This window comes from Sceloporus occidentalis, unplaced genomic scaffold (genome assembly GCF_023333645.1).
Source record: "Sceloporus occidentalis isolate IW3139 unplaced genomic scaffold, rSceOcc1.0.p SCAF_5, whole genome shotgun sequence".
Classification (NCBI taxonomy): Eukaryota; Metazoa; Chordata; class Lepidosauria; order Squamata; family Phrynosomatidae; genus Sceloporus; species Sceloporus occidentalis.
Window position 1 is genome coordinate 36,996,456 of NW_028316985.1, and position 21,805 is coordinate 37,018,260.

At 37.8% G+C, this 21,805-nt stretch overlaps 1 protein-coding gene and 1 long non-coding RNA gene across 5 annotated transcripts; one reads left to right on the forward strand and one right to left on the reverse strand.

Annotated features, from left to right (window-relative positions):
• The first annotated feature begins 521 nt into the window (after positions 1-521).
• Positions 522-14,098, forward strand: LOC149311964 (uncharacterized). Of its 2 annotated transcripts, none has more exons than XR_016281218.1 (4): positions 522-668; positions 801-906; positions 13,457-13,557; positions 13,893-14,098. It is a non-coding gene; the product is annotated as an uncharacterized LOC149311964 (long non-coding RNA). The 2 variants fall into 2 exon arrangements; XR_016281217.1 differs by lacking the exons at positions 522-668; positions 801-906 and adding exons at positions 2,484-2,569; positions 5,373-5,520.
• SLC25A17 (solute carrier family 25 member 17) lies at positions 2,563-19,347 on the reverse strand. Of its 3 annotated transcripts, XR_016281216.1 has the most exons (10): positions 19,169-19,347; positions 12,223-12,283; positions 10,282-10,348; positions 9,283-9,434; positions 7,066-7,182; positions 6,348-6,493; positions 6,129-6,224; positions 5,619-5,679; positions 4,981-5,063; positions 3,238-3,324 (listed from the first exon to the last, which is right to left on the reverse strand). XR_016281216.1 is itself a non-coding variant. In XM_089523685.1 (9 exons), exons 1-9 carry the CDS (start codon positions 19,220-19,222, stop codon positions 3,177-3,179), a joined length of 924 nt encoding a protein of 307 aa, XP_089379811.1. In that variant the 5' UTR covers positions 19,223-19,344; the 3' UTR covers positions 2,563-3,176. The 3 variants fall into 3 exon arrangements, 2 of the variants coding, with proteins under 2 accessions (XP_089379811.1, XP_089379812.1); XM_089523685.1 differs by lacking the exon at positions 5,619-5,679 and having other exon boundaries at positions 2,563-3,324; positions 19,169-19,344; XM_089523686.1 differs by lacking the exon at positions 5,619-5,679 and having other exon boundaries at positions 2,563-3,324; positions 19,161-19,247.
• Between the last annotated feature and the right edge of the window lie 2,458 nt (positions 19,348-21,805).

Here is a 21,805-nt window from a genome sequence, read left to right on the forward strand (position 1 = left end):
CAGACTACAGTCCACAAAATCTTATGCCATACCTGTACTAACACTGGTGCTTTTACAGAGCGCCCAAAAAGGGTGCTTTGCCGGCACCCGTGTTTGCTGCGTGAGGGCCGCAGGAGACAAACCGCGCGGCTCCCACACACAGCAAAAAGAACCCGCAAAAAGCGGGTTCTTCTTCCGGTGCAGTTGTGATGCCACAAGGCGCCAATGTCGTACTTGCGGTATCACAACCGCGCTGCGATGTGCGGACACTAAGCGTCCATCACGTAAAAATGGCGGCGCCCATGTGTATAGGATGCTGCCATTTTTACACCCCCAGTACGTACTAGGGGTGAGGCCTGATTGGACGCTGCATCCTCGGCCAACGTTAGCTTTTAAAGTGTCACCACGGTCCAATATTTCCCTTTTTTATTAACTGAAAGGGGGGGGGGGAATCAATGGAACAAAAGTAGCATGAAACTTGTGTGTCTGATGACTTGTGAGGCCTCAATTTGTTTTTGTGCAGAAAAAGAGGTTGTACCCACCCCACATGGACAACAGTACAGAAGGCAAATTACTCCTTCCACATGCTGTTTTCCTGTTGAAAATACCCATCCCTAAAAACCTTATTGTTTGCTGCACATAGCAGATTTGGACAGCAAATAGCAGCTGGAGAAGGCATTTTACAACAGGTAAATGGGGAGGGGATGATGGGTGCTACTCCTCCCATGGGCAGATGTACATTATAGTGGGGACCATTCCCAAAGAAAGAGACTCACATTCATGCTGCAGTGATTTTATTGTGTTCATTTCCATGTATTCAGATAGGCCTTTCCCTCGGTACAACTTGAGAATGCTGACCCTGAGGGACAGAAGCTGGATCAAATCCAAAACTCTGCTACGTCCTTCAGAACTGGACTCTTCATAGAGGTAAGTGGTGAAGCATCAGGTCCAAAAACACAGGCAAGTTAGAACTGGCATCTGAGAGGAGGCAGGTATTATCAGGCCCACACTATAATCAGATCCTTCAGGAGCAGTCTGTATCACAGCTGGTCTTGTGGAAGTATGGAGCCAAGCCTGTTATGCTCTCATGATCTCAACAAGATCTGACTGCCACCTCCTCTTACAAAGGGTAGGGAGGAGACCTCTACACTGTTAAAAGAATTGTCTGGTTGACTGTCTCTCTCTTCTCCCCCTGTAGTTTTTTACTTCCCTTAGCTCTCTCTCTGTTGCAGGTCTTTTGTGGACATGACCCTCCTTGCTAGCTCTTGACAAGGAAAGTTCTGCCACTTCTCCTGTATCCTGACCACTGTCACTTCTCCTGTATGGCTTGGTCCTTGGCCTCTGTTTTCCCCAGCTTTTCCCCTTCCTTAGCTGCAATTGTGTGACTTTTATTTTTGGCTCCTCCCTTTTGCAGCCAGCTGACCTCCAAGCAACTGGCTGTAACCCCTGTGCTTTGTTGGACTTTTGCTAGCTGGCATTGAGATGGCTGGGAGCCCTGCTCAAGTCCTAACAGAGACGGTGTGTGTGTGTGAGAGGCAATGGCAGCTGAAGCATGGCAGTCTCTAACATACCACTCCAGGGATTTGACCCCCTCTCCTTTCACACTACAGTGCCAATCAAGATCAGAACCCACACAGCTGTTCTTTTTAGCTTGAGGAGAATCTCGTACACAGGATTCAAATAGCTCTTTAGAAATAACATCTGATTTGGTTTTTAAAAATCCATGTCTTTTTTTCATCTCATCCAGGAACCAGATAGAACTGGATCAAGAAAAAGGGCCAAACACATTTAGCTCTGTATCTACTGTATTATCTGAGATCAGCTTAACCAAAGCATGGTAGATGCAAAGCCAATTGAATATGATTGAATAGACATCCTTTCATACTTCTCAATATCATTTTGAAACAGCAAAGTATTTTTATGCTTTGCTATTCAGATGATAACAAAATGACACTAAAAATAAACATGGGGGCCAGTCAGGTCCTGAACATGTGTTGAGATTTAGGAATCTGGAGTTCAGGCCTTCCATTGACTATAACTGGTTTTCATTAGTACATTTCTGAGAAAACTGAAGATTTTTTTTAAAAAACCATCACAAAACATATGTTTTCAAAAATGGACATTTTGATCAGTTTCAGGAACAAGCTGACCCTTGTTTATAAAGTGTAAATCTGCAGCACATAATTTGGTTTATTCCTTCACAGCCTTTCACACCTTTATTGAAACTTTATTAAAGCTTCAGGAGTGAGAATAGCTCTTCTCAAAAATTCGGATACAAGTTTAATTCTGTGGCATATTTAAACTCTGTAAAAGTAGAGACAAGGCTATGAGCTACAATCTTGTGTGTTCCTTTCCCCTTCTTCTCCAGTGCTGTTTGCAAGATGACATCAAAGGCTTTTGCATCTATTTGTGATTAACAACAGCTTAGCTTAGTCATTAATCAAAAAGGAGGCAGTGGTGAAAAAATTAAAAAAACCAGTAATACCTGTGAAAGGACTATTATTTCCAATATGGTATTTCTGCTGCATTGGATACCAGAAAGAACTCTACCGAAGTTGGTATTCCCCAGGTGATTCAGTTTCCATAACTGGTATGTATTATCAAATCTTACTGCACTAGACTGGCAAAATATTTAGATTACAAGCATTAAATTTATTTCAAAAATCTGCTGCTTAAAGCAGTAACTTCTGACTCTGTTGTCACATTCCTTAGGCCCATGAAAAGGTAGGCATAAGAGACCACCACACAGCTTTTCTAGGAGAACTCAAACATTTGCAGCCAATAAAAGAAAACAAAAGTTATACTAAAATCATAGTTCCCTATTAAGAGTTTTAATGGACCAGTCATTTAAACTGAAGAAAAAAATATATGAGGAATACCCTTATTCCCATAAAGAAAGACACTTAATCCCTCCAAGAAGTTTAAAAGATTTTCATCTACATAATGAACTCTCTTTTCCATTTTGCTTTCTAAATCAAAATCTCCAAGTGACTGGCAGCAGATAATTCTGATATTCAAGCTTCCGTTCAGACGTATGTTCAGAATTCACTGAACATGAGATCACAGTGAAATAGTGTTTTTGAGTCTGACACTAAATATTTTATGGCACCTAATTATTCCCAAGATTGTGATTTTGATTTCCCAGAAAGAATTTTCTTTTCCTACACATGAACATGTCATGAAGAGAGGCCAATACTTCAGTTCTTCAGTGAACGCCTTAATCCCATAACAGTGAAGGTAGCAGCAGTAAGTTTTTCATAGACTAGGAACATCAGTGCAGCAGTCAGAACTGTCTGGAGCAGCTTTGCTTCGAGTCCTTTATAGAGTCCTATTAATCCAAAGCGCCTATAAAGAAAAGAATTTAATATATAGTAGGATTATACTATAAGAACAAAGTGCTAGATGATTTTTCCTTCCATCCTCAACATCTCACTAAAGGACATCTAATTCTTCTCCTTATCCATCCGCTATTAAAATAATTCACAATTCAGGGAAGTGGTATCCATAGACTGGTTAAACTAGTGCTCTGGGATATTGAACAAACTTAGTAAGAGCTATATAAACCTCTGATAGCTATAAAACAGCAAAATTTACCAAAACTACTCCATGGATTGCTTTTGCCAGGAAGACTACATCATTGGCCAAGGTAAATTGTGTTCTGTATTGTGTTTCCAATTGCTGGTGCTGCTTCTTGGCAAAGATAGGTTAGGAAGACTCCATTTAAAGCAGAGCAGGAGTAAGAATGGGGTGATTTAACTCTTTCTTCCCCCACTCCCAAAGACAAGTGGTGCTTGCAAACACTAAACACCCATCCAGCATTTTCCTCAAAAAGATATATGAACATGAGTAAAATACGCCTATTCAAAACATCAGTGCATACAAATCCTTGAAGACTCTATATGCAGACCTCTCTGATCAACACTGGCAAGTCTGGGATGTTGAAAGCAAGGCTAGTGTGAAATCATACATCTTTCAAACATATAAGTGCACCTTATTATAACTAAATATGAGTGCATCTTCACTATAGAAATAATGCAGTTTGACACAACTTTAAGTGCTTTAGCTCCATCCAATGGAAATCTGGGATTTGCAATTTTACAATGTCTTTAGCTCTCTCTGCTGAAGACTGTAGGTGCCTCACAGAACTACAAATCCCAGGATTCTGTAGGATGGAGCCATGGTAGTTAAAGTTGTGTCATAATGCATTATTTCTACAGTGCAGATGCAACTTAGGGCTTCGGAAAAGCTTGGAAAAAGGTAAAAGCAATTCAAATACGTTAAAATAGCAATATTAAAATATATTTACAAATGAGACAGAATTTAAAATGTCCTTGGATGGTGCAAAAAAGTGCAAAAGGGTCAGTATTTAGTGGGTCTACTTGACAAGGGAATTCCAGAAACACTAAATATCAGATGATGGAAAATCTAGGGGAAACCAAAGATGACCTGTGCAGGACTGGGAAAGGAATGCCACTTCTCTATTTGAACTTATATCCCTGTTGCTTTTCATGGGAGGACTGATACCCAGTCCTTGAAGATATCTGATGGAAGTAGAACTAATCTTTCTCTTTTAGCAGGCACTGGGGACATTTCTGCTTTCTCTTACATTCAATTCAAAATACATTGAGTGGATAAGTCTCTATTTTAATATTTTATCTTTGGACAATTCTAGGTTTGTTTTCTTTTTCTTGTTTTAAACTGCCTTACATGCTAGCTGAGTGGAAAGGTATTAGAAATAGGAAAGAATAAATATTAGTACAGTAAGCTCAGATGGGAACATGTATTATGTGGGAACTAATGGCCAGCCTCTGCTTAATAGAACAAGGGCACAGAAACAAAGGTGAAAATTTTAACATTTTGGGTGAAATGTTTCATTCGCAAGGAAATCCCTATGTAACTATTTTGCTATTTGCTGTAATGTACCAGGCACATTCAGTTGGATAAGATGGACATTGAAAGACATATACTTATTTTTAGAAGGTTAAAAAATTAGAAGCTTACTTTATCCTCTGTTGCAGAAGGTAGAGTACATTTTTAAGACTACCCAGTCTCTTGTTTTCAGGGTTCAGTCGATGATGTCCAAACTGAAAAGGAATCAAAATGAACCGATTAACAGTTTCTCCTGCATTATTTCCCCCCTTTTTTGTTTGAGGAGGTATTATAGTAGATAAATGAATAGCATTTTGTCATTTCAGAACAATACAGAACAGCGAAAGCATGTTTTTATGATTCTACGTACCTATCTACACATAAAAGTATAGCTCAATTATTTACTGATATTAATATTTAATTTTAGTAATCTATTTTCTATTATTAAAGTCTCATTTCTATTAGCATTGTACTCATCTAGTTCACACACACTGCTGAATGTCAAAATATTCTTTGTTTTCCAGAAGACAGAAAGAGATAATACTACATCATCTACACATGATGACAAGTTGTAAATCCTGTTTATGTATTGAATGGGAGACCAGGCAGTGGATTAACTTGCCTTAGAACAGTAGCATCAATAATGAATGCCATATGCCATGTAATTAAAATGTAAGATTCTAGTTGCATTTTCACCAAAAATATAATTTCTATTTATGATCAAAACTGTAAATCTACTTCTAATAGGTTTTTTTACAAATCAAACTTACAGAAGAGGAAACAGTTGCTTAAAAACTTCTCCAGGCTGTGTTCACAGAAGTGATTATGGTTCTAAAAAGTAAAGGTAAAGGTATTCCTCTTTGGCAAGATTATCAAAATCTGATTTTGTGCTGATCTCCATTACTAAGTCAAAGAGCCAGTTTTGTCAAAGATGACTCCGGTGGTCATGCGGCCACCATGACTCCATGGAATGCTGTTACCTTCCCACCAAAGTAGTACCTATTTATCTACTTGCACTTTTACATGCTTTTGAACTACTAGGTTGGCAAAAGCTGGAACTAGTGATGGGATCTCTCCATCACATGGCACCTGGGCCTTGAACTGCCGACCTTGCAATCATTAGAGTCAGCGTCTAAACTGCTGAGCCACTTCTAAACAGCATTAAAAAAAAGCTGTCAGGTGGAACAAATATTGGTCACTCTGAGTTTTAAAATACTAGACAAAAGCAGTTACGGAAAGAAACAATAAATGTAAAATAATTTGATTCAATGAATACTCACCCGTAAAATTGACTGTACTGTCTGCATAGGGTAAGTGAGGGTAGTTGCAACTGCTTTGGCTATTGCTCCAATGACAAATGCATCCAGCGAGGAAAGCTGTAACAGTGCAAATAAAGAGCTAATTGAATACAGTAAGAAATTATGAAAGTCTGCGCTTAATGAACTACATGAAGGAATAACTTTTTATCACCACTTTGTTTGCAAGCCTTGGAATCTCACCTGCAGTTGCCTTTTCAAAATCTTCCGCTTAAGCCCTTCATAGAACATGAACTGTATGGCAGGGTTGAACACTAACAGCAGTGAAGGAAAAGTACCATTCCATAATGCCAAAATTCCTTCATCTCTTATTATCTGATGAAAGGCATCTGATGAGAAAAATGAAGTACAACAACCATCTTTAATATTCAGCCACTGTCTGCTTGCAAAGATGCAATTAATTATAGATTTTGATGGCTGACCAGTCTAAACATCCATATTTGCTTAGGGACTTGGAGAGGAACCTCGAAAGTTTGTATTTTATATTGCCATTCTCTTTTCAGTCAAATCATTATTAGCAGTATTGTGACCAGGGTATCAGTGTCATGACCACAGGTACATTTTGCCAGGACAGATATTTAATTCAAGACAATTTTAAAGCAATAAAGGAAAAGAACCAATTCAATCCTCGATTTAAATCATTCTACCATCCATGGATTGCTTCAACAAATGTGCATATAAATAGCTGATATAATCACCAAAATGTGTCAGCATACAACTACAAGGAGTTCAAGAGGATGCAAGAGGAAAGCATACTTAGAGAACATTTCTTTCCCCTCCCTCTCACATCAGTGGGAACATTCTGTAAAATGGATTCTACATATGTAAAGGAATCCGAATGGGATGATGGGACTGCTCACCATTACATTTACTAAGAAAAGGGATAGCAACAAATGCTCACCTGCAATGCCCTTGTAGTTGGTTGGTATAATGTCCTCATTTCTAAATTTTGCCCCTTGGAGTTTCAGACGAGTGTTCACTACCCAAAGTGGAGTTGTCAACAATACATTCACTATACCTGAGGCAATACGAACAAGATAAATACTTTAAAAAAATTAAAAGAACAACTAATTTTTATTTCAGTATATAAAGGTAATACAGAGGAATGCACTCTCCCACCCCACAACAACAAAACAGCAGCTGCACTATGCTCTAGTCTAGACTACAGGTGGTTTTCTCAGATGTTGCTGGACTACCAATTCCCAAATCCTCCACTATGGGCAATGGTGAGTGAGGAATCTGAGGGGTGAAGTCCAACATTATATAGGGAACCAAGACTGAGAAACACTATTCTGTACAAAATATTTTGAAAACAAAAGGTTAAATCTGATTGTTCAGAAACCTGTTCTAAACCAGTGCCAGACAGAAGTAAAGGACAGGATGGGGGTGACTAAACTGAAGCTGAATATAGGAAACATACTTCTTCCTTATTACAATATCATCGCTAGCTATGTGTTTCCAAGCACAGTTCAACATGCTAGTTATGCCCTATAAAGCCCTATACAGCATGAATCCAAGCTATCTGAAGAACCATATGAGCATGTCCCAGCTCTGTGATCTTCAGGGAGGTATTTCTTTCAATCCTGCCACCTTCACAAGCACATTTGGTAGGAATGTGAGAGAGAGCACTTTTGGCAGCTGCTTCCAAGCAATGTAAATGTTTATTTTATCAGTTATATGACAAATATAAACCATCCTAGGAGAAAAGTAGGGTATAAATTTAATATATAACTCTACAGAGGCTAGATTGACTCTCTCCTTATCATTCTGTCAGCAGGTGAAGACACTGATATTCCAGCAGGCTTTCTGGACCTCGAGTGTTTTATAAGAAAAGGAATTTTATTGGTCTGTTATACTACTTTTATCTCTTACAGTGGGACCTTGTCATCCACTGGGGGTTGGTTCCAGGATCCCCCGTGGATAACAAAATCCGTGGATGATCAAGCCCCATTAAATATAATGGCAGAAAAAAAGGTGTTCCATATATAAAATGGAAAATCAAGGTTTGCTATTTGGAATGTATCCTTTTTTGGAATATTTTCAAGCTGTGGATGCTTGAATCCGTGTATAAAAAATCGGTGAATAAGGAGGGTTGACTGGACTTTTAAAGTGATGTTTTTACTGGCTTTAATTTGATAAACAGTTTAATGCTGTTTTAAAATAACCTTTTGTATGTTTTAAAGGTACATTTTTATCTTGACTCCCAGCTTTCAGGAAAAGATGGGCTATAAATAATGTAGTAAAACACAACATTGGCTCAAAAAGACTTATATAAGCATTGACTTAACAAATCCCATGTATTCAACTGATATACTTTAACTGGGAGTAACAACTGGATTTCATCCATAAAGTCATAACTGCAAAAAAAGACAAGCCTTGCTGTAATTATGCACCATACTGACAGCTGGAAGAACTGCAAGTGATGTCAAAATGATCTGTTGAGCTGGAAAAGCAAGTTTGCTTCTTACTGCCATTACACACCTTAGTTCTCACAAATACTTTCCCTGGCTTGATACAAGACTCCCACATTATTCTGTGCCTTGGAATCTTGTAGTCAGTAATGGAGACCTGAAGTGCCAAATATTAAAAAATATGATACATCAAAAAGCTTTCTGTATATTATATATTATTGGGTAAAATTTATTACTGAGAGCCAGTGTGGCATAATAGTTTAAGTGTTGGACTAGGACTCTGGAGACCAGCATCCAATTTCTATTCAGCCATGAAACCCATGGGGTGACCTTGAGCAAGTCACATGCTCTCAGCCTCAGGGGAAGGCAATGGCAAACCTCATCTGAACAAATATTGCCAAGATAACTCGTAATAGGGTCTTGGGGTTGCCATAAGCCAGAAACAACTTGAGGAAACACCACACACACACACACACACACACACACACACACACACTAAATTATTATGCTTTACTCTGTATGCAGAAAGTACTGCATACAAAGATGAGATGAAAATGATGCTAACAGGAAAAATATAAATAGCAGAAAGAGAAAGCAAATCTTGTATTTTCAAATTTACCTTAATTACTGACTTTTAAGCTACTCACAAAAATAGATTAAACCCCTACATATCTTTTAAAAATTAACAGCATATTGGAAAGGATTACCTGCAACCACCCCAAGAATTAGGTCTTTTCCTGTAGTTGAATTATGACCTTTGACCCACACAGCTTTTAAGCTATTAAATGTATAGAAATAGACAAAGTTGGAACAACAAAGGCTGGAGATGACAGGGAACCACCCTCGATATGGTGCCAAGCTAAGGAACAGACATCAAAAACAAAAGTAAAAATTGTGGAATCACTGTTAGCAAAAAGCAAATCAACATTATTTGCAGCCAGATTCAGACTGAACAATCATAATATCTCCCTATAAAACAAATGTTTCTAAGTCCTTCAAAACCAAAGAGACTAATCATTTCTTTTTCTAAACAGTTACAACTATAGAGACCCAATATTTATTAGCAATGCAATCCTACACACATTTGAGGTTAAATCTAATTGAAATAAATGTTATTAATTTCTCAATAAATAGGCACAGAATGTAAAACGCTCTATTGATGGACAAAGAGAAAATAAAAAAATTGGAGAAAAGGAATAGACCCACTGTTTAATTATTTCAGTATTTCATATCAGAAATTGACCTTTATGATTTATGTGAACTTTTATCATAATCAACAAAATTGTTCTATTTACACTGAAGGCCTTAAAGGTTTCTGTGTAGCCAGAAGCCTCTTGTTTCATCTTGTAACACAGCAGTGTGGGAATTATTCTTGAAGCATTAGAAAGATGTAGTGGTGCAATAACTCTTTCACAATGGCATGTTTGATCCCTTATTTTATTTTAAGTAACTGCTACAAGTCAAGATGGCAACATCAACATTTTTTATTGTGCTTTATACAAAATTCATTTTTTTAAACTTTATATTTCAGAGAATTATAGGTCAAGGACTGGACTCTAGTGGACACTCCCAATCCCAAAATTCCATATATGGCACTTAATTTAAAGACAACTTGTCAAACATGTGACCATTGTTTGTCCACATTTCTGTGCAACAATGGTTAAAAGCCTACTGTTAGTTCTGCTAGCTAAAGATTTTGTACTTACAGGCCTTCTTCTTTTATTATCTCCAACAGAACTGTGTGTGTGGTTTTAGATTTGCGTTTTTCATCAACTGTAAGATAAAACAGATCTTTATCTTTAGAGAACTGGAGCAATCTTCCCCTTATTTTAATATTGTTCTGAATACAACTTCAAATGTAACAGAGAAACATTATAAATGTTTTGGCATTTTCCAAACCATCATAGATATAAATATGGGTCAGGTGAAGAAGCTGGAGTCTAATTGTGATCAGTACAAAAGAGATACTTGTGCTTCCTGCTTACCCCACATGCGTGTCATACTTTGAATTTATCTCAGAAAATTAACTAAGGCCCAAACAGACAGGCCAAAATAAAGCTGCTTCAGGTCACTTTGAAGGTATGCTATTTAAATGATTCATGTGTCCTAAGATGCCGGAAGCTGTGCCAAAGCCACACTCCAGTGCTAAGGACTGGAGTGCAGCTTTGGTGTAGCTTCTGGCCTCTTAAGATGCACGTGTCATTTAAACAGCATACTTTCAAAGTGACCCGAAGCAGCTTTATTTTGGCCTGTCTGTTCAGGTCATAAATTATTCATTTTCAAATGTTTCCTTTCTCCACCTAGTCTCCAAACTTTAAATGCAGAATTTTTAAAAACCCCACAAGTTATGCTAGAGTACTTCCAGAACTTCAGAATTCTCAGGGCCAAGAATTAACTAGATACATTTTCCTTTTCCAAATACTAAAGATACACACACACACACACACATATATATACATACAGAACCACAACTATGACTGTATTTTTAAAATATGTGCATCTTACTTCATGTACATAGTGACCTGTCTACCAGGTAAGAAGCAGGATGTCATAAAATATCCTGATTATGTACTTATGCAATGGAGACAATACAAGATGAGAAAAATCAAGATTCTGAATATCCTTCTTTCTCTATGACAGTGTTATACAAAACATCCACCAGTGCAGATCTCAAAATCAAGAGCTGGATACATTCCTAAGTGCCAAGGATTTTTTTCAGGCTCTGAAAGTATCAGCCCCATGGAAACAGTCCATTTTTAAAGAATAATACACCAAACAGAGAGGTTACATGCTGTGCCAAGCACTAATGACTACACATTGCAAAAAGACCACCACAGTTTCTTTGGAAACCATTACCTTCCTTCTGACATGACGCACAATTCTTTTTTTTAAATTTCAGATGGCTGATTTTAAAATTGCTTTACAGTTGACTTTAAACAAAGAACACTTGGTCAGGCATGAAGCTGAGTGGGTTGAGCCATAGAAAAGCCAATAGCTCACATCCTCACCTATATCACAGGATTTGAAGGATATATTCTGATGATTGTAAGATCAGAAGGTTGGCAGTTCGAGGCCCAAGTGCCGCATGATGGGGTGAGCTCCTGTCACTAGTCTCAACTTCTGCCAACCTAGCAGTTCAAAAGCATGCAAAAGCAAGTAAATAGGTACCACTTCTCAATGGGAAGGTGACAGCATTTGGTGCAGTCATGTTGGCTACATGACCATCAGAGCAGTCCTTGGACATTGCTGGCTCTTTGGCTTAGCAATGGAGATGCGCACCCATCCCTATAGTTGGTTATGACTAGACATTCATGTCAAGAGACTACCTTTATCTTTATAACAGACCAGAACCAGGCATGTTGCCTTGATTATGACAAAGCAGTGCTAAAAGGGATAGCGCAGGAACCAGTGCTGGCATTTCAGCCATGTACAGTTGGTCCCCAGAGAGCTTCCAAGAAAAAAAAATGTAGCCAATGGGCCCAAATATAACACTGACCTCTGGTGCACTGGGGGAGAAATGCTAGTCCCCCATTTCAGCTTGTCTGAAAGCACTGGCATAAAGGGACAGCAGGATGTAAGTGGAATAAATAATAGTAAGACATTTCATATTTCAGAAAGGCTAAATAAAACAGCATATGCTTCCTCACCTTGAAGTCTCAGTCTAGCAGTATCCAGTGGAAAAAACACAGTCATTGCAGTCATGCTACCCTAAAAAGTGGTAACAAAAATGTTAGCTTTAATATATCACAAGAGTTTACACATATTTACTGAGAAAGAAATTTACCAACAAAAATATTCTATATATTTCTGAATTTGAACAAACTGTTTTTAAAAAGAGCAGACTTTCTTCAAGAGTAACATTCTTAGTCTTAAACAGTAGGACTATAAAGTTTCATTTCAGAGTGAAAGTTTTAATAAGGGCTTTAATGAGAACAATAGAAGTATAACCATGTAGAAACACTTTATTAAACTAAGTATGCAAAGGGATCTTGCAGCACCTCTGAAACTAACAGTATAAAAAAACCGGTAGCATGAGCCTTCATAGACTCAGTCTACTTTCTCAGGTGCATTTATTAAGCTAAGCTAAGTTTGGGAAAGAGTTCTAGGACATCATTTCTGCTTCTAAACAGCAAGCCTAATGTGCAGTTAAGATACAGAATCACAGACTTAAAGAATCACGGAATTTTAACATTGCAATTGAGACCAAGGTTATTTAGTCCAAATCACTACCAATGTAGGAAATCCTTAACTAAAACACATGGTCATTCAACCTGTTTCAAAAAACTCAGCCAAGGAGAATCCAACAACTTTGTTCAGTAGTCTGTTCCACTGTCATTCAGCTCTTATTATCAGGAAGTTCCTTCCAGTGTTTAGTCAAAATCTCTGTCATTTAAATCCACTGGTTTACTCTAGGACCTATTTTTTGGAGCAGCAGAAAAATTGCTCCATTTTCCACATCTTTCAACCAATGGCTATCATATCATCTCTTTTTGCTTTTCTGGATTAAGCATGTTCCAACTTGCAGACATTCTTCTTAAGCTGAGATGGCCAGAACTAGGCAAAGTACTCCAGGTGAGATCTTACCAAAGCAGAACAGGCTGGCACTATTGTTTCTACACTATATTTCTATTAAAGTAGCCCAGAATTAGTATATTAACGTTTTCGCCACCACTACTGACTCATGTTTAGTTTGTATTCTATCAAGACCCCTAGATTCTTTTCAAGTGTAGCAACAAAGTCTTGTGCCACTACCATTCTATACAGGTGCATTTTATCTTTTGTTTCTAAATTCAGAACCTTACATTTGCTTCTATTTTATTTTCCAAATTGCCATTTTAAATCCAGATTTATTTATTTTTAAGTTATTAACTTCCATTCCAGGTTTGGTGTCATCTGCGCTTCAGTTAACTCCTCTCCTCTTCCATACAAGACTTTATAAAAATGCTGATCAACCCTGGGCCCACTTTTCTCCAGAACCATTGGTGAGTACTGTGTCTAATTTAACTAGTTATACATACATCTCACAGTAGATTTGTCTAGCTCATATTTTACTAGTTTGTCCACAAAAGTATCATGGAGGATGTTGTTGAAAGCCCATGTAAGGTTATACACACAAGAACCAATCTGCTCAGAAAGTATTCTAATCTCTACATGGATTATCAGAAGTTTTCAATCATACATCTAGGAAAGAGCTTAAGACTGAGTATGAACAACCCTAAAAGTTTTTAAAAGATTTTAAAATTGAGTTTTGCAATCTGAAATAAATGAGCAGAGATAACAAATGTAGTTCATTCCTATTCTTGCTCCACTTTTACAGGTCTGAACAAAGCACAGATATGACAAGTCAGTGAAGACAAGTAATAATTTCACATGGAAAACAATCTCATACTCCTACTCTATAATATTAAAGCTTTAATAATTAACATATTTCCTGAGGTCAGCAAGCACAAACACCCATCATCATATATTTATATGCAGGGCTGCCTAGTAGTGGTTTCAAAACGGCCAGAATCAAAGCATTTGATAAATAGCATGAAGGTTTTTGTGTATGTAATATTCAATAAAAATTTAATGCTTAATATAGGATTCAGTCTCAGTTAATTCACAGGTACACAGATATAAGCTGACTTTCAAAAGTTAAAAAAAAATTCTCTAACTGTGCCTCTCCCAAGGTTTGGGATTGGCTGCAGGTGTTCTCTCTCATCAAGCTGAGAAATATCCAGATATTCAAAACATGTCACTACAAAGGCACTGAGAAACATCTCACATTATATCTAAGTACCTGTACAGCCTATGAGGACACCAAGAAAAGCCCCAGCGTAGGTTCTTATTGTTCATGGACTTACACTAGGTTTTGAAAGCACTTGAAACAGCAAGACTTTTCACAGAGAGATGGAAGGGCTTCTGTTCAACTGCATATTCTACAATGTGGCAGGTATATTTGAAGGAAACCTATAATTGTCACTGGTGAGCATTGTTTTATGACAAGAGATACACCACAAGACTGAACTAAAATGTACTGTAATTCAAGGCAGCATGCGGACCTTCTTTTTTTTGCACAATGACAATTGTTAAAAGTAGGGAAAGATTGTTCAGCATAACAGTGTCAGTACTACAGTACTACAAATACTTTTCCAGCATACAACCCAAATACTTGGGCTGATTGGTTTCAGCCTAAGGAGATATTTGTATCTGTAAAAAGCAAACAGAAAGAAAAGGAAGAAGTACAAGGCCCAGCCTGAATGTCAGCTGCTCCAAATTTTCTAGCACGTAGGCTTCAAACAAAACTCACATTTCTTTATTTAAATATAATTTGTTCTGAATTTCTGTGTTTCTTATTTATAAATGAACACTAAAAGTGGTTCATAGAAGTCATCAGGCCAGAAAGGTGTAGACGTACAGGGAAGAGGGGCAGGAATCTGTACAATTCCAAGAAATGCAGCATCCAGCTATTAATGATGTCTACTAACAGCTGAGCTCTCAAAAAGTTCTTGTTCAATAAACAATATATCCTTTCAGAATTATCTTACTTGTTCAAACCAAGCTGCTGATAAAAGAACTCTAGGTTCCACAAGCGCAAACAGTGAACTGGCATTAAGAAAATATATTCTACATCTACTGACTGTGGTCTTGCATTTTAAAAAAAAGGTCTATTCCCCATATTCTGCTATATTTTTAAAGAGCAGGCGAGTGTCCTGGTGGTAGCTCCTTAGGTACAATATGCCTTTCTTTCGGAAGCTTGTACAACCATTGTTTAGAAACATAATTTCTGTGACTCTTAACATTTACTCACTTTTAAGTAAGTGTGATATTATTTTAGCATTAAAAATTGATCCTTATAATATGGCAGAACACAGCTGTTTTTAATTCATTTTGCAAAAGTACCTTACTTACGGACAAATATTATGCCTGTAGAATTCTATATCTGGAAGGCATTACATGATTTGTATCGCACACTAATATATGTTAAATATGAACACTTAAACAAGTGGGGAAATGAAAAAGCACACTGATTTTTTACATTTTTATCCTGCCTTTCCTTTTCTTAAACCAGATGATGAGCATAATTAAACGCATATTCATCACAAATTAAACATAAAATAAACACCAATTGTATGATAAAACCATTAAAATCATCATCTTAATCAGTAATCAAAATAATGTAGAAGGTCATCTTGAAGAGATGTGTTTTAATTGTTTTCCAAACAGCAGAAAGATGAGGAACTGAACAACTCTTAACTAAGAGCATTGCACAATTTGGGGAGTAACACAGAATAAAGCCCTTATTAATCAAGTGGGTCTCCACTGGCAGGGATACACACAATGGAATTTATATAAATTATGATGCTCCTTATGGGGAGCACCTGCTGTCTCGCATTCCTGGTCCCCATCTTTTAATTTGCTTGCTGCTTTTGGACCCTGCCCTTGCAAACAGCCTGGGGCAGAAGTGGTAAAAATGTGGTTTGCAGACCACTGGCAATTTGAAAACTCCATTCAGGTGGCTAGCAATAAAGTTATAAAACAGTTTAATATCTGTCCACATGGTCCTGCACTTGATCTATTTTCAGACAATGGAGATCATGGATGTTTCAGCTAGGGACAACTTATCAAATAGTCTGAAATGGGGTTGGCTCAGAGCCCATGTTTTTTCATAGCGTTACACTATATTTGATGCTGCTGCTGCAACACTAAGGATAAAAGGGTTTCTTAAATTCTCTTTCAAGAACTGCAAATTTTGAGAACCTTTGCTGTATGAGATCCAAGTAATTCACCCACGAGCTAAGTTTTCTGGCTACAGCCCATACAAAATATCCCCAGAGTAACTGATACCTGTAAAAATCTCTCCTGTATCAAATTCATGTTGTGTCAAAGCAAAAGAATTTACTATACAAATAGTTTTGGGTCAAGAAGCTATGGAGGCAAAGAGCAAGAGAGAAAAATGTTATTATTTCCTTAATCCTGGCATCTCAATAGAGCAGAGAGAAATAACTCATTCAGGCTGGCAAAACATGCTGGGACACGGTGGTTTTCATTGCTGTACAACTTTATTTGTGAAGAACCAAAATGACATTCCTCTTGTTTGAATACAAGTCATGGTTATCCTCATCAATTAACACAACATTTTACTCCTCAATTAAATTCATCACGTTCCCTGCCCTTAATACATTCTGGTCCACTTTGAATTCCAAATCTCCTTGCGCGCCTGTTTGTTGTAGTTCATTTTGCATAGGGCATTACAACACTGGCCAAAGGTGTAAACTTTTCATACTTTTGCAGCCACTTCCTCTTGGTTCCACTCCTTGCCCGATATGTTTCTTATGCCGAGGGAAAAACAGTGATATCAGTTTATAACAATAGTGTTAAAGTTCTATAGAAATTTTTTTAAATTAAAAATTGTACGGAGACACTGGGCATAAAGGAGACCATAAAGACTTCAATACCTCTGAGGACAAAATAATGGGTAGGGATGCAAGGTAGGACACAACCACATCCAACACCACAATCCAGGTTACAAGCAAGATTCTCACAAATGGACCAAATCTGTCACCTTTTTTGTTTTTTAAGTTAGGAAACTGGTTAGATGAAGAAGTGTCAAGAAGTGATATTAAATAGTTCAACACAAATTATCAATCTTGATGAGCCCAGAGAAACAAAGCGATAACAGGCGCAAAGCACAGATAGCTAAAACAAATGGGCCATCTCAGTATGGCAGAGGGGACAGAGCACAAGAAAAAGACTTTAAAAAGTGTAAGCAACGTATTATCAGGTTACTATGAATATCCATGTCCAGACTGTGGCAAGAGTACAAAGGAAAGCTCTCTCATTTCTTCTTAATAACCTCTCTAAGCAATCACTGACATCACAAAAAGTATTTCCTCCTCTGTCTCTGCTTTTCCCACTTTACAGAAGCGTTGACATTTCCTGGAGAAAAAACAAGGCTAATAGCGTCCAATGCTCAATAGCAAATTTCAACGTTTTTATCTTCAGCAGACAGCACTCTTAATAACCAGTAAGCTGAATACAGAGGATTGCCTATCTTCCAACATTTCAGAAATTAAAACTGGGTCATGTTTGGTCAAGCGACAACAGATTGTAGTCAAGATGGTCATTAGTTATTAATGAGGAAGAACATATAAGCTAATGGATTTATTTAAATATGTATTTAAAGGATGCAACAGTTTGCTTTTGCCTGGCTTACTGGGAAGCACATGCAGTGTGGACTAAGACTCTAGAGCAGCGATTCCGAACTTTGGTCCTCCAGGTGTTTTTGGACTTCAACTCCCAGAAGCCCCAGACAGATGGCCAACTGTCAGGGCTTCTGGGAGCTGAAGTCCAAAACATCTGGGTGACCAAAGTCTGGGAAACACTGCTCTAGAGACTAGTGTTCAAATGCCAGCTCAGCCATGGAAACCCACTGGGTTTACGACTTGGGCAAGTCACACTCTCTCAGCCTCAGAGGGCGGCAATAATGGCAAAAGCCCACCCTCTGAAGAAACATGCCAAGAAAACCCCATGACAGGGTTACCACAAGTCAGAAAAGGCTTGAAGGTACACAATTACTACTACTACTATTATTGTTATATTTTATTAAATGTTATTTTTAAGAAATAAATAATAATAATTCATTATTTCCAGTACACTATTTGTTATTTTATTGTTCACTTTATTATTATAATTATTGGTATTATTTTTATTATTTTATTATATACAATTATTATTATTATATTTTAAAATATATATATAAAACCATATCTCATTATTTCCACTATACTATTTGTTATTTCATTCTTCATTCTCTTATTAAAATTATTAATAGTAGCATTAATTTTTAAAATATATATATAACAGTATCCCATTATTCCCCCTATAATAATAATAATAATAATAATATTTATTTACTTATACCCTGCTCTTTAGTTTGTTATTCCATTGTTCACTTTATTTTTAAAATTGTTATCAGTAGTATTAATTCTTAATATATTCTTCACTTTCTTATTAAAAATTATTAGTATTAGCATTATATATATATATATCCAATTATTTCCACTATACTATTTGTTATTTCATTGTTCACTCTTACTGTATTAAAATTATTAATAGTAGCATTAATTTTATATATATATATATATATATATATAAAACAGTATCCCATTATTTCTACTATACTGTTTGTTATTTCATGGTTCACTTTATTATTAAAATTATCATTATTATTAGGTAGTAGTGTTTTTATAATTTTATTATAATATAATAATTTATTTAATATAAATTTAATATAAATAAATATAAATATATTTATTATTATTATTATACAACAGTATCCCATTAATTCCACTATACTGTTTATTTCATTGTTCACTTTATTATTAAAATTATTATTATTAATAGTAGTAGTATTTTTAAATGTTATTGTTTTTATATTATTATTATTATTATTATTATTATACAACAGTATCCCATTAATTCCACTATACTGTTTGTTATTTCATTGATCACTCTATTATTATTATTATTATTACTACTACTACTACTACCATTACCCCACCATCCCTCTCGCCCTCCCAGGTTCCCTCTCCGAACTCGCCTACTGACCACAGCTCCAGCCACTGCGTGAACCAAACTCTCGTAGGAGAGCACCGAGGCCATCGCTGCTGCTGCTGCTGCCGCCTCCAACTTCGCCGGCTGACTGACGAAGAAGAAGAAGAAACAGTACAAGTAGATGGCAGAAGGCTGCCAGCAGAGCGGCCCCGCCCAGCCACGTGACCCCGCGCGACGTTCCTTAGGGCCTCCGCCAATCGCCGCAGAGCGGGCCTTAACCGCCTTGGCGCGGGCGCCACGACGCCTCTCCCCCCTCCCTAGGCCCCGCCCACTTTGTTCTGAGGCGAAAGAACAAGGCCATTAGGCCCTGCCTGTTCTTCTCTCGCTCCCCTTTCCTCCCACCCAGTTTCTGTGGGAGGGGGCTGTTATCCGTTGCCTCAGTCAGAAAGCCTCCCTTTTTTTGAAGCCATAGTCCATTTTGCCACACAAGAAACCCACAATCAAAGCACTCCTAACAATCCAGCCTCTGTTTAAAGACCTCCAAAGAACACACTCTCTGAGGGAATATCTTCCACTCTCTTACTGTCAGGACATTCCTCCTAATGTTAAGGTGGAATCTCTGTTCCTGGAGCTTGCATCCATTGTTCCGGGTCCTGATCTCTGGAGCAGCAGAAAACAAGCTTGTTCCCTCCTCAATATGGCATCCCTTCAAGTATTCAAACAGGGCTATGGTATCACCTCTTAACTTTGTTGTGGCACCAGAGAAGGCCAAATGGCATGGCAGGGGGTTGGACTGGATGGCCCTTGCGGTCTCTTCCAACTCTATTATTCTATGAAATGTCTCAAAACTACAGTTCCCAGAACTCCCTAACATTGAGCCAGGGGCAGTTAAAGCAGTCCCAAACTGGATTATTTCTGCAGTGTGTTTGGGACCTAAGGTTTGAATCCCCGCTCAAGCATAAAAACCTATTGGGTGCCTTGGGCAAGTCAGCTCTCTCACAGGGTGGCCAGGTGTCTTCATTGCAAAGGAGGACAAGGCACTAAAACGGAGGGCATTCAAGAATAATGTGGGACATGACCAAATAAAAGTAAAGAAACACTCATAATAAGGCCAATCTTTGCTTCTTAAGTCAGCCTAGTAAAATGGACAAGGCATTGCTCCCAGGCAAGATGCGCACAAAGTTGAAGACCTGGAAGGCCAAATGGAAGAGGCCACCATCTAAACACAGACCATTCATTTTAAAACAAATTAAGATTTGGGATTCTTGGCTTCCATTCCCACTTACAGATAAATCAGTGTGCGATTTGATGGCTCGATTCAACAGTGGAGCGTGGTTCAAACTACATTTGCCCCGGTCGCATTTTTTCCCTCCAAAATAATTGACTTGTGGTTCCCATTCACAAATGAATCAATTCAAAATGAATCAGTTCCAATCAGCCAAAGGGGAAATTTGAATCAATTCCAATCTATCGAAAAAATGCTGGTTAAATGGGTCTAGGGCATGGCCCCCCTCTCAGAATCACTTCAGCGATTCAGATTAAGTGGGAACCAGGGTCGTTTGAACCGGTTCAAACCAATTCACGATCCAATTTAAAAGGTAGTGGGAATGAGGCCAATTTAAAAAGCAGTTGGGCCAAAAGGACCTCTCCAGCCCTGATTGCTCCAAGACTGTGGCAACTGCAACAGTCCTGGTCCCAATTTGGGCCACTGCTGTGGTCCTGAACCATGCCACCAGAAGAAGTGGATTATATCTGCTCCTTTTTGGCCTAGTTCATCATGCTTGCCGTGGCATCAGCACGGCTTCTGGCCACATTCAGGGCATGTGTCATCTAAACGCCAGGCTCCCAACGCAGCCCAAATCCAGCACTTTTTGCCCATGTGTTTCAGGCCTTTGAGACTCATGCAAACGTTTGTAGAGAGATCTTGTAGCACCTTTGAGAATAACTGAAAGAAAGACATTGGCAGCATGAGCTTTCATAGGAGTTTATCACACTGGGGCTAATTTCGGCATTAAAGAGATTAAAGCGCATTTAAAGCATCCCGCAAATAAAGTGAAAATGTCGAGTAATTGCGTGAATGGTTATCACACATAACTGCACAAATAAAGTGATAGGAAATGCATTGTTGCTGAAATCCCGAAAGTAAAAAGATGTGCGATAATGCTTATTTGAGACCACTTTCATAGTAGGTTTTGTGCCATGTCATGTGAAATCAGGCTATATGGCCATGTTCTAGAAGAGTTTCTTCCTGACATTTCACCTTGACTCTTCTAAAACATGGCCATATAGCCCAAGAAACCCACAAAAAAATATGGATGCTGGCCATGAAAGCCTTCAACATCATGTGAAATCGTTTTGCGTAATTACTCGATTTTCCCAGGATATTCACAGGATAAACCCCCGTGTGATAAACTCCATAGATTTCAGTCTACTTCCTCAGATTTATTTAGTGAGGAAATAGACTGAAGTCTACAAAAGCTCATGCTGCCAACTTCTTTCTTTCTTTCAGTCTCAAAGTGCTACAAGATCTCTCTGCATACTGATTTTACAGACTGACACGGCTATATCTTTGAACTGTACATAAATTATTTCACACCTTTCCCAAGATATGTCCTCCATTTCAACCTTCTGTCCAGGAGGAATTCCAAATTGTCCTTCATTTTGAACATGACTGTTTACAGAGGCCCTTTT